Consider the following 11,541-nt stretch of genomic DNA (forward strand, 5'->3'; position numbering starts at 1 on the left):
AAGTTAAATATTTGAATTATATAAGGATTCTTACATGGAAATTTATCGAAATTCATGGAAACTTTGGGATTTTAAGAGGAAAAACCTAGAATTGATAATTTTGGATTTTTGACCATGATTTTTGAAATGGAATTGGGAATAAATTATATATATGAGTTCGGAATATTATGGGTAATGTTTATCTTCAAAAAATTTCAGAATCCGAGCACGTGGACCCGAGAGTTGATTTTATTGACTTTTCGAGCGGAGTTGGGAATTATTATAAATTGTTTAATTGAACCCCACTAGTCGCTCCAGCTCAGGAGAAGGTACCCGATACAATTTATCCAGTGGGGCAAGCTCAGGCACCAACTGTGCCTATTGTGATTCCTGGCCTTTAGGAGGCTTTGGCCCATATATTGACAGTTTGCACTAGCCTTGCTCAGGTGGTTTCGGCTCAGGCCGCACCTACCACTTCTCATGCTAGAGGAGTTACTCATACCCCTGTTGCCCGTACTCCAGAGCAGGTAGTGCAGGGACTTCAGATACCGGGGGCACTAGCAGCTCTGCCAGTAGCAGCTGGTCAGGCCATGGTAGTCCCCGTTACGGCTGATGATGAGTAGAGGAGGCTTGAGAGATTTGGGAGGATTAGACCTCCATCATTTAGCGGTGTTGAGTCAGAGGATGCTCAGGGCTTTCTGGATAGGTGCGAGCAGATGCTTCGGACAACGGGTATTCTGGAGACTAGTGGGGTATCGTTCACTACTTTTCAGTTTTTTGGGACTGTCTTCAGATGGTGGGAGGCTTATGAGAGGCACAGGCCGGTCGGTGCAACACCACTTATATGGTAGGAGTTCTGTGTTTTCTTATTGGAGAAGTTCGTGCCGTAGTCTCGCTGAGAGGAGCTGCGCATTGAGCAGCTTCGTCAGGCTGGCATGTATGTTACGCAGTAGGAGATGAAGTTTTTTGAGTTGGATCGTCACGCAATTTGGCTAGTTCCCACTGATACGGAGAGGATTCGGAGTTTCATCGATGGCCTCACATATCAGTTGTGGTTTCTTATGACTCGGGAGAGGGTTTCTGGTGCTACCTTTGATGAGGTAGTCAACTGTGCTCGACATATAGAGATGGCATGCATTTAGGAGCGAGGTGAGAGGGAGGCCAAAACACCTTGTGAGTCAGGAGGTTTTAGTGGTGTTCCTTGTGGAGGTCAGTTCAGAGGTCATCCTTATAGGCATGCTCAAATGATTTGTCCAGTTCACCGTGGTACATTATCCGGCCATAGTTCATATAGTGCACATCAGGACTAGTCATCTATCAGTTCCCTTCTAGCAGGTATTCTGGTGCTCGGAGCTCCCTTCAGTCCCCACCGCCATTCACAGGGAGTGGTTGTTTCGAGTGTGGAGATATGGGTCACATCAAGAGGTGTTGTCCCCGCCTTACGGGAGGTCCAGCTCAGCAAGGGAGTCAGCCTACGACTTCAGCACCCAATACTTCACCGCCTGCTCAGCCAGCTCGGGGTGGAGCTCAGTCAGCTAGGGGGCTCCCTAGAAGGAGAGGCCGATCAGGTGGTGGTCAGGCCCGATTCTATGGTATTCCTACCAGACCAAATGTTGTTGCTTCAGATGCAGTGATCACAGGTATTGTTTCAGTTTGCCACAGGGAGACCTCTGTACTATTTGACCCTGGTTCCACTTATTCATACGTATAATCGTATTTTGCTCATCATTTGGATATGCCCCATGAGTCCTTAATTTCATCTCTTCATGTCTATACTCCGGTGGGCGATACTATTATTGTGGACCTGTATATCGGTCGTGTGTAGTGACCATTAGGAGTCTGGATACTAGAGTTGATTTCTTGTTGCTTAACATGGTTGATTTTGATGTGATCTTGGGTATGGATTGGTTGTCCCCATGTCATATTGTTCTGGATTATCACACTACGACTGCGACGTTGGTGATGACGGGGTTGCCGAGAATTGAGTGGAGAGAATCTTTAGACTATGTTCCCAATAGAGTGATTCCATATTTGAAGGCCCAGCGGATGGTTGGGAAGGGTTGTTTATCTTATTTGGCCATTGCAAGGGATGTCAGTGCTGATGCTCCTACTATTGATTTTGTTCTGGTGGTGCGGGAGTTTCCGTACGTGTTTCCTGCAGACTTGCCGCACATGCCGCCCAATAGGGATATTGACTTCGGTATTGACTTGGTGCCGGGCACTCAGCTCATTTCTATTCCACCATATCTCATGGCATTAAATAAGTTGAATGAATTGAAGGAGCAACTTCAGGAACTCCTTGATAAGGGGTTTATTAGGCCTAGTATGTCACCTTGGGGTGCACTGGTATTGTTTGTGAAGAAGAATGATGTTACTATAAGAATGTGCATTGATTATAAGGAGTTGAATAAAGTCACAATCAAGAACAAATATCATTTTTCACGTATTGATGACCTGTTTGACCAGCTTCAGGGAGCGAGGGTATTCTCCAAGATTGATTTGAGGTCTCAATATCACCAGTTGAAGATTCGGGACTCGGATATTCTAAAGACAGCCTTCAGGACCCGTTATGGTCATTATGAGTTCCTGGTGATGTCTTTTGGGCTGACCAATTCCCCAACAACGTTCATGCATCTGATGAATAGTGTGTTTCAGCCTTATCTCGACTCGTTTGTTATAGTGTTCATTGATGATATCATGGTGTAATATCATAGCCAGGAGGAACATGCCCAACATTTGAGGATTGTGTTGCAGCGGTTGAGGGAGGAGAAGCTTTATGTTAAGTTCTCCAAGTGTGAGTTTTGGCTTAGCTCAGTGGCATTCTTGGGACACGTGGTGTCCAGTGAGGGTGGATCCGAAGAAGATAGAGGCAGTTCAGAATTGGCCCAGGCCGTCCTCAGCTACAGAGATTCGGAGCTTTCTTGGCTTGGCCGGTTATTATCGTCGCTTCGTGAACGGCTTCTCGTCTATTGCATCGCCTTTGACCAAATTGACCCAAAAGGATGCTCTTTTTAGGTGGTCGGATGAGTGTGTGGAGAGCTTTTAGAAGCTCAAGGCTGCCTTGACCATAGCTCGAGTTCTAGTTTTGCCTTCAACTTCATGCTCTTATACAATGTATTATGATGCTTCTCGGATCGGCATTGAGTGTGTGTTGATGCAGAAGGGTAAAGTGATTGCTTATGCTTCGCGCCAGTTAAAGCCTCACGAGAAGAACTACCACTACAACAAAACGTGGTTTTAGTGGAAATTATTTAATGGCAATAACTTAATTGCCACTACATTATTTAGTGCAGGCAAAACATTAACAACTAATAAATATTTGCCAGCAATAAGTATATTTTTAGTGGTGATTCAAGAGAATTAGTTTGCTACGCTTTTATTTTTTCTTTTTCTTTTCCCTCCAATTATTTTTCCCCTCTAAATATTCTCCCACCTAAATAATATATCACTTCTCTGATTTGCCTGAAAAAAGGAAAACCTATGCCTCTAATAATTAGGTCTCATTCTTAAAAAAGCTTTTACAATTTTCATGGTGTAACAAAAGTTCCACCTCTAGCAACCAAAATTGTCGCCAACTGAAAGGTATGATTTCTATCTATTAGTTTTATATCTTTCTCTTAATTTCTCTTTATACACCTCTATCTCTATCTCTAACTTTTAGGATTTTGTCAGAATAATTCATGTTCTTGAAGTGAAGGATGAAACTTTTTCTATTGATAATTATAACTTTAATTTGGTTTGCACGTTTTGCTTACTGAGATATATTTATTTTGGTGCTATATCTCTGGATTCTATGGTGCTACTTCTCCATCCCAATTATTTTATATATATTAACTTCTCAAAATTCAAATATCAAATTAAACTTCAGGTTGAACACTTTTTTATCATTCTGATGTGTCAATAGTGAAATTTAATGGTGAAAAAAATCTGAAACTTCATTCCATGGAATTCATGTGGCAATTAAAGAGTTTTTTAAAAAACAGTATAGGTTTTCCACAGTAGTGTTATTTAGTTTTCATGAATTCGTTTTGTATATTGCGGCTTATTAGGTGTTTACATGGTGTTGATTCATTGAGCAAAATTGCATTATAATGAAGTTTAGTTATAGTTTTCAAGCGGTCGTCTTAGGTGCTTCTTAATGATTATCGTCCTGAAATTGTATCAGGTTCAAGCCGTGTTTTGAATTGGTATATCTTAATCTTCTTTGATTTTTTTTCATACCTTTTTTTTTGTATTTTCTTTTACTATCTTACCTGAAAAAAATTTGCTCTGCACAATTTGTTTTTGATTTTTCTGTTCAGGAAAGGTAATTTGAATATTTGTTTTTGTTTACAATAAACCTAAGTATGAAGATAATGTATGTGTTAATATTATCATAATGTTTGTCTCTTTCTTAAGTGATGATTCATCTATATGGTTTAGGTTTCTGGTTTATTAAAATTGATAGTTCAGTTATTTTGTTTATTCTCATTTTGTACTTTCGATAGCCCGTGTTATTCTTTGTTTTTATTTTGTTTGTAGCATTGGTTTTTTTCCTTTTACATATGTAGTCTTGTTTCCGGTAAATGAAATAATACATTGTGTCTTTTCTTGTTCCTTTTTTCTCTTGACTGGTGTTAAGTAGAGTAATAACTGATAATCTATGAAAAAAGACTTTAATCTATCTGCTAAGATTCACATACTGTGGAACCTCAAAATAGTACTAAACTAGTTACTTTGCTTTGTCATTAGTAAAAAAACATCATCTTAAAACAAAGGAATTTTCATAGAATGTAGATACAGAAACTGAAGAGTAAGAGTACAAAAATAAACTAGAAACTCGTGTTCTAATACCAAATAAAAGGCAATTCAAAAGCTAGGAAGGTTCGTGGGCCTACATTATTAAAAGATATTTGGAAATTGCCTCGAGGGAAAAAAATTGTTGTGCAATTTAATAATCGTAACTAGCGGCGGACCCAAGTGGTGGCTAGCGGTTTCAACTGAAGGTTGAACCCGCTTCACAAAAGATAATACAGTGTATATGTATAAATTAGGATTAAAGCTGTGTAAATTTTGCATAAATATTTTATTTGAAATCATTTGACAACTACTATTTTACGACTAAATTTATATACTTCTAAGATTGAACCAGCTTGCACAAAATTCTGGGTCCGCCACTGACCGTAACCAAGACATCGGAAAAGAGGGTCGAAAGCTTACTAGATTTCTAGGCATTATCGCAAGAACTCCAAATCTAACACCTCTACACAGATAATTTGGAGAAGTTTTGATATAGAAGAAAAGAAGAAATTGCTAGAGTTTGTAAGGGTATTGAGTTGTTGTTATTGTTATAGTTATTATTGTTATTATTATTGTTGTTGTTGTTGTTGTTATTCTTCTAATAACATGTTATTGATAAATATTTATTTTTGGTATTTCAAAAAAGTTCTCTATCCCAAACACGTGGAGAAGCGCTGGTCTTAAAGTCAATTGGAAAAAAATGGAAAGATTACAAATGCGATTTAAAAAGTGTATATTTGGAAAAATATAAGACCAAAGATGTTTTGCTGAAGAATAGACCAGCAAGTCGCATACCAAGGGATCAATGAACTGGTGTTGTTTCTTATTGGCTTCCTCATAAAGCTAAGATATAAACATTAAAATCTTAAAAATGCACTATTAGTTGCTTATTGTTATAGTCTTTTGATTATTTTCATTAGTTGCTAATTGTTATATTGTTTTGATTATTTTATGTTGCAATGACAGAGGCGTACCTAGGAAAATAGAAATAATAGGGCCAATCACATAGGAGGATCCAAAAGTATTGCCACCTTAATGGATGAACAGGTACATGTGTAATTATTAAATAAAATATTTCAACAATCTTTTATTGTGCAGATTTGACATCAATTTTATTGTAATAGGCCAAGAATGGTATAGAGCTTACACGAGCAGAAATTTTTATACTGACACACAAAAAAGTAAGGATGGTAGACTATTGGACGAGGAGTCTTGCAAAGGCAGTAGTAAGATTTCTTCTCTTTCTTGTATTTCTTGAACTAGGAAATAGATTTAAAAAAAGAAAAACTTAATGAGAATTACTGAATTGAAAATTGGATTTCTGGTGTATTAAATTTATCTCTATTGTTAACTATGTTATGCCCTTAATATATCAGGACATGATGAACGAAAGGTTGAGGGATACTGACGAATCAAATGACTAACTTCCCCGCAGTGTTGCTTGGGAAGGAGATGTGTATTCCCAAGTGTTGGGAAATGATAAAAGTGAGTATGTTCGTGGTTTAGGACTTGGTCCAACTTCTTCTGTGCTGTGGGGTAGTAGATCTTCCTTAGGAAATATTGTTATAGAGGATTTATCTGATGAGGTTGTACAAAAGCTAAAGCACGAGATAATAGAGTTAAAAGAGTTAAATGAAAAACAAAATGATGAAATGAGTTTTATGAGGCAAGAACTATCATGGATGCGGCAAGTCATGAGAAAAATTGCTCCAAATGAGATACATATGCCTCAGAATATCAATGGAGTCTTAACTGGACAGGTAACTCAATTTCAAAAGTTTTAGGCGTATTTTCTAAAATTCTAATCTTATAAAATCATTTTACGTCTTAATATTTATCAGGTCGTTGATACCAACCGTGGCCATGAGCGAATACCACAATCACCCAATATGCATAATGTAGCTGGAAATACACCATAGTCTCGTGGTACTTTTCTGTGCTTTCACATACTCTTTTTTGTTCTATTCATTTTTTCTTTCTGTAAGTGAAAAGCATTATGTAAGAAATATATTAATGCAAACCTTAACAGACTGTAGCATAGGATTATTAGTTTAGTTTCAACTAGTTATCATCCATCCTGTGAAGTGGTTTTGTGTGTCGTCGGGCCGTTTTGGTTGTATTTACATGATTATGTGTAGCTGACTACCATCCATCATAGAGGGATGTCTTAAGACTTAGAAACTCAAATAAAAATATACGTCCTCAAATGAGTTGGTAGAGACTCAGTTTATTATGCTAATACTATTACTGAACTTCTGGACAAATATTAAATCAAAGAGCCAACATAGATTAATTACTCTCCCTCTAGAGTCTCAGAGTTTGAGAAATTTTAGCTTTACTTTGCTAACATCTATTTCATGTATTTATGAATGACGACTGCCATTTAGATTCACTGAATTTTCACTAAATTTTATTAGTAAATATCTCTGGAAACAATAAAGAAAATTGTAAAGGTACAAGTTACAATCGAGAATTGAATGGTTAATCATTTTGTGGTTATAGACATATCTGGTGCTAGACCAGTGACCCCAAAATGATTGGTTAATCATTTTTTGGTCATTGATGTTGTGGTAGTTTTGATTGTTTGCTGCCCTTGATGTATGTTTAGTTTTAGGCAAGAATTGGAATTTCTAGAGTATGTCTAGCAGCAACTAGTTTTTGGATCAAGGAAGGTCAAGAGAATGTGTTTACCAATATTGTTTGGCGTTTGCTTAATCTGGCCTGTGGAAAACAATTCCTTTTTCAATACTCAATCCTCAATCATCACCTGGGAATTCACTCCTAGTCAGTAGGCACAATATGCAACTCTTCCATTTCTGCATATATCTAGTAAGCTTGTCATTTTTATTGTACATAGGTTACCCAAAATTATATGTTGCAGTCTATCCATTTGAGAAACACTTTTAGGCTCTGGTCCAAATAACCTTAAAATGCTATTTGTATATATTCCGTTGCCTCTCTATTTGTCCAGAATTGGTGTACATGTATGTACCTGTACGAGTTATTGTATTTTAGATAGGACTATCATCTAAATGATAAAAATACTAAATGAGTAAAAGGTGATTCATTTTCCACATTATTTATTTTGTTATTTCAGGTTAAACAGTATAATGTGAAAGATTTCAGTACGAGGAAGAGTTGCAGAATTGTTTGAGAGCTTCTACTATTTTGTTATTATGAATATTATATAGAATTAGTGATATTAACATTGGTTATTTTGTTTGAACAATATAATTTTATCTTACATGTCGTTGATACATTAGTAAGAATTAATAGTTTCTTTTGTTTTTCTAGATTGAATGAAATATATTATGTTTCTATGAGTTAAGTAGCGTATTTTATTAGCATTTTGCAGTTTAAAGATAGTTTGGTTCTTTATTTGCCGCTAATTAAAGGGTATTTTTAATCGAGAACTAATTTGATTTAGCATCTATAGTTGCAGCTACACAATTGTCATTATAGCCTATGACTTTTAGTGGCAAATTTAATTCAATTTACTAGCAATAAAAATGGGCGTTAAAGTGCAAACTAGGCCTCTTATGGAATTAGTTGCGCAACAATTTTAGTTGCCACTAAATTATTACTGTTAAAGCATGTGACTTTTGGCGGCAATATAGTTCGATTTACTGGCCAAAATATTAGACATTAAAGTACAAATTTAACCTACTATGGAATGGATTTTGCAGCCATTAAATTGCCACTAAATATTTGACATTAAAGCATTCGACTTTTAGCGGCAATATAATTAGATATATCGGCCAAAAAGAATGACCGTTGAAGCACAAATCTAAGCCTATTATGAAATGGATTTAGCAGCCATTTAAATGCCACTAAACTTTAGCAGTTAAAGCCTGCGACTTTTAGCGGCAATAGAACCTAGCTTTACCGGCACTTCATCGAATAGCCGCTAAAGGCTTTAGCGACGCAAGCAACCACGGTTACGGTATATTGCCGCTAAAAGTATTTTTTATTGCCGCTAAAGACCTTTTTTGTTGGTAGTGTATCTATGGTTTGACAATGTTATGATGGAGCGGGTCGTACGCCTCGGCATTTCTATAAAATACTCTAATGAAATCGTGCGTAATAATTGGCAAGAAGCCAGCATATTTGTGAGCTTTTCCTGATTGAACTGTGATGACCTATCTGGTAAGGTCCATTATATATACTCCGATTGAGGAGGTAGCTACTATCTGAGAGTTTGATTTATTGTTGAGCGAAGGATTGTACCACGTATTATACTTGTTACTTCATTTATCTTCTCTGATTCACATCTGTTTACTTCTATTGTATCTGTCTTATTGGACCACTAGTAAGTGTTGATGCCGACCACTCGTCACTACTTCTCTGAGGTTAGGCTTGATACTTACTAGATACGCGTTGATTTACGTACTCATACTACATTTCCTACACTTTTTATGCAGGTACACATATATCCGGTGGTCTTTGGAAAGCAGAGGCGCGGCCATTTCTGGGACTTTACCGTGAGCTGCATTTCACGTTACGATCCACAATCTACAGAGTCTCCATCAAAGTTATTTATATTTTCCTGTGTAACATGTATTTCAGACATATGTTGTATTTTATTATATTTCCTTGTTGATGCTCATTCACTTGTGACACCGGGTTTTGGGGGTTCTTACGGGTTGTTCACTATTGTAGTTTCATGTAAATTCTATTTCACACCATTTCATTAATAAAAAATAAAATTTTGATTTTAAGGTACTAGAATGAGTAATTGAATTGACTAATCACTGTTGGCTTGCCTGACGGCGGTGTTAGGCGCCATCACGACCACTAGTAGATTATGGGTTGTGACAGCTTGGTATCAGAGCTCTAGGTTCACTTAGGTCTCACGAGTCATGAGCAGGCCTAGTTTAGTCGTACGGAGACGTCTGTACTTATCTTTGACAAGCTACAAGGTTGTTAGGAGTACTTCCTTCTTGACTTCCTCATCGTGTAGTTTGATTCCATTGAGGCTTGTGTCTTTATTTCCTTCCTATTCAATCTTATGCGACGTGAAGAGCTTGTTATCAATTGGACGTCGAGGAGTGTAGTGGTACTGCAGACGTGGTGCATGATGTTTTTCCTTGCGTGTTCGGGCAGGCTATTATCGTCGCCTTGCGAAAGGATGTTCGTTTGTTCCAGCTCTGTATTGGTATTTTCTATGGTTTCGAGACTGTGCACGAATTGCTATGATGTCTATGTGTTGTTATCGCACAATGGTGGTGTAATAGTAAGGTGCTCTTTTATGTGTTGAGGCAGTGAATGGCTTGAAGAGAGGATTTCTCAGTGCATGATTAAGGGGTTCAACATTTAATTCCATTGGATGAAAGGCAATCGGACTATAGATATCCATGTTTGGATGATAAAGTAACGAGACTTGATATTTTCGAGCGTGGTGGAATTTTCATTGTGAGGCGGTGTCATCGTCCTTGTTTTAACGCATTACGATTAACCGGTGTTACGATCTTCTTGGATTTTGCCTTCGGGGCAGGGTGTTATGAAATGGTGCCTAAGGGGAGGTTGCCAGAGATAGCTTGTGCAGCGGTTTAGAATAGAATCGGTATTTCTAATGTTGATGGCTCGAGAAAGATGATCTTCGAAGAGGTTTAGAGTCGGTAACATTTTATTGGTTCAGGTGCTACAGAGATGCATTTTGATTTGATGCAACATTTGGGCAGCAAAGTATGAGGGAAGACATGGTGGGAAGTGTTTCGCGGTGGTTAAAGTATTAGCAGGTCAAGTATGAGAAGCAGAGGTTGAGAAGTTGCTTAAAAGAGATGGTTTAAACGAAGTAAGAGTGGTAGATTAGCATATAGATTCTGTTGTGGGGTAGCCGCGTGCCTTGAGAAAGTGTAGAACAGTTTGGGAATCGTGATAGAAGGTGATTTGGCCTACAGATTTTATTTGGAGTGATGATTACTGTACGAAGAAAGATTGAATATTACAGAAAAGTGTTTGTTTGAAATGAAGAGTGGTGTTAACATCTGATTATCGTTTTAGGTTCAATATGACTTGAGTTCGGAAGGTATTGCTGAACTTTCAGTTGATGTCAATAGGGAAGGAGCAGACTTATACAGCTGGTGGGAGAGTATGAGCTCAAGAGAATTTACGGATTATGTGGTAGTGGCAACCAGTGCAACGTCATTGGAAGATGTCGGTAAGAAATTCCACATGTGGGTTATCTCCTATGAGCAGGTTAGCAGTGGTGTGATGTGATAAAGCTTCTGCGAGGAATATTACTTGCTACTCGGTAAGAGGTCGAGTGTGTGACTGTGACTGGTGATTCAGGATGTTCATGAAAAGCTTAACAAAAGACTTCGAGAAGTCTGGCGGGTTAACGGTGCGAAATCATGGTAATTGAGAAGGAGGAATCGTTGTGGGCTCTGCATTATGTGATGGTAGCTTAAAGCTTAGTGGGGGAGCCCCACCATTTATGATTGGATCGTATGGTTGTCTGCTTGTGCGGTTTTATGTTATCTGTGCATTGGCGGATTATTTATGACTAAAAAGGAAATATCAAGGGTAATTCAGCAAATAACTTGATGGACGTGTGCTATATAAGCGTTATCGATGCATGTTCAGGTTTATAAGAAGACTCAGAGCTTATGCTTTTGAGAATATGATGTACAAGAAAAAGAGTTCAGCCGGTTGCTTCTTCGAGAGGGTGTTCGTGTGCTAGTAGAGCGTTGGAGTTTGTTCATATTTGGGACCAGGTCAGAGTGGGTGACTCTCGACAACGGTCCTAGTGTTCAAGAATTAAAGTGCAGTATTAGAGGAAAG

General features: G+C 37.9%; 1 protein-coding gene and 1 long non-coding RNA gene across 2 annotated transcripts; both read left to right on the top strand.

The window, feature by feature from the left end:
- Nucleotides 1-1,851: 1,851 nt before the first annotated feature.
- LOC138900358 (uncharacterized) lies at nt 1,852-2,762 on the top strand. Its single transcript, XM_070187091.1, has 2 exons — nt 1,852-2,325; nt 2,694-2,762. Exons 1-2 carry the CDS (start codon nt 1,852-1,854, stop codon nt 2,760-2,762), a joined length of 543 nt encoding a protein of 180 aa, XP_070043192.1.
- Nucleotides 2,763-3,442: 680 nt separating this feature from the next.
- On the top strand, nt 3,443-8,081 carry LOC104086722 (uncharacterized). The gene is made up of 6 exons (XR_004504395.2): nt 3,443-4,166; nt 5,725-5,805; nt 5,883-5,984; nt 6,135-6,518; nt 6,600-6,684; nt 7,856-8,081. It is a non-coding gene; the product is annotated as an uncharacterized lncRNA (long non-coding RNA).
- Nucleotides 8,082-11,541: the final 3,460 nt, after the last annotated feature.

Source organism: Nicotiana tomentosiformis, chromosome 10 (genome assembly GCF_000390325.3).
Source record: "Nicotiana tomentosiformis chromosome 10, ASM39032v3, whole genome shotgun sequence".
Lineage (NCBI taxonomy): Eukaryota > Viridiplantae > Streptophyta > Magnoliopsida > Solanales > Solanaceae > Nicotiana > Nicotiana tomentosiformis.

Coding starts and splice junctions, on each gene's coding strand:
- LOC138900358 (XM_070187091.1), top strand. CDS start 1,852: ATGGTTGATTTTGATGTGATCTTGGGTATGGATTGGTTGTCCCCATGT. Junction 2,326..2,693: donor TGTCACCTTGGGGTGCACTG/GTATTGTTTGTG, acceptor GTAATATCATAG/CCAGGAGGAACATGCCCAAC.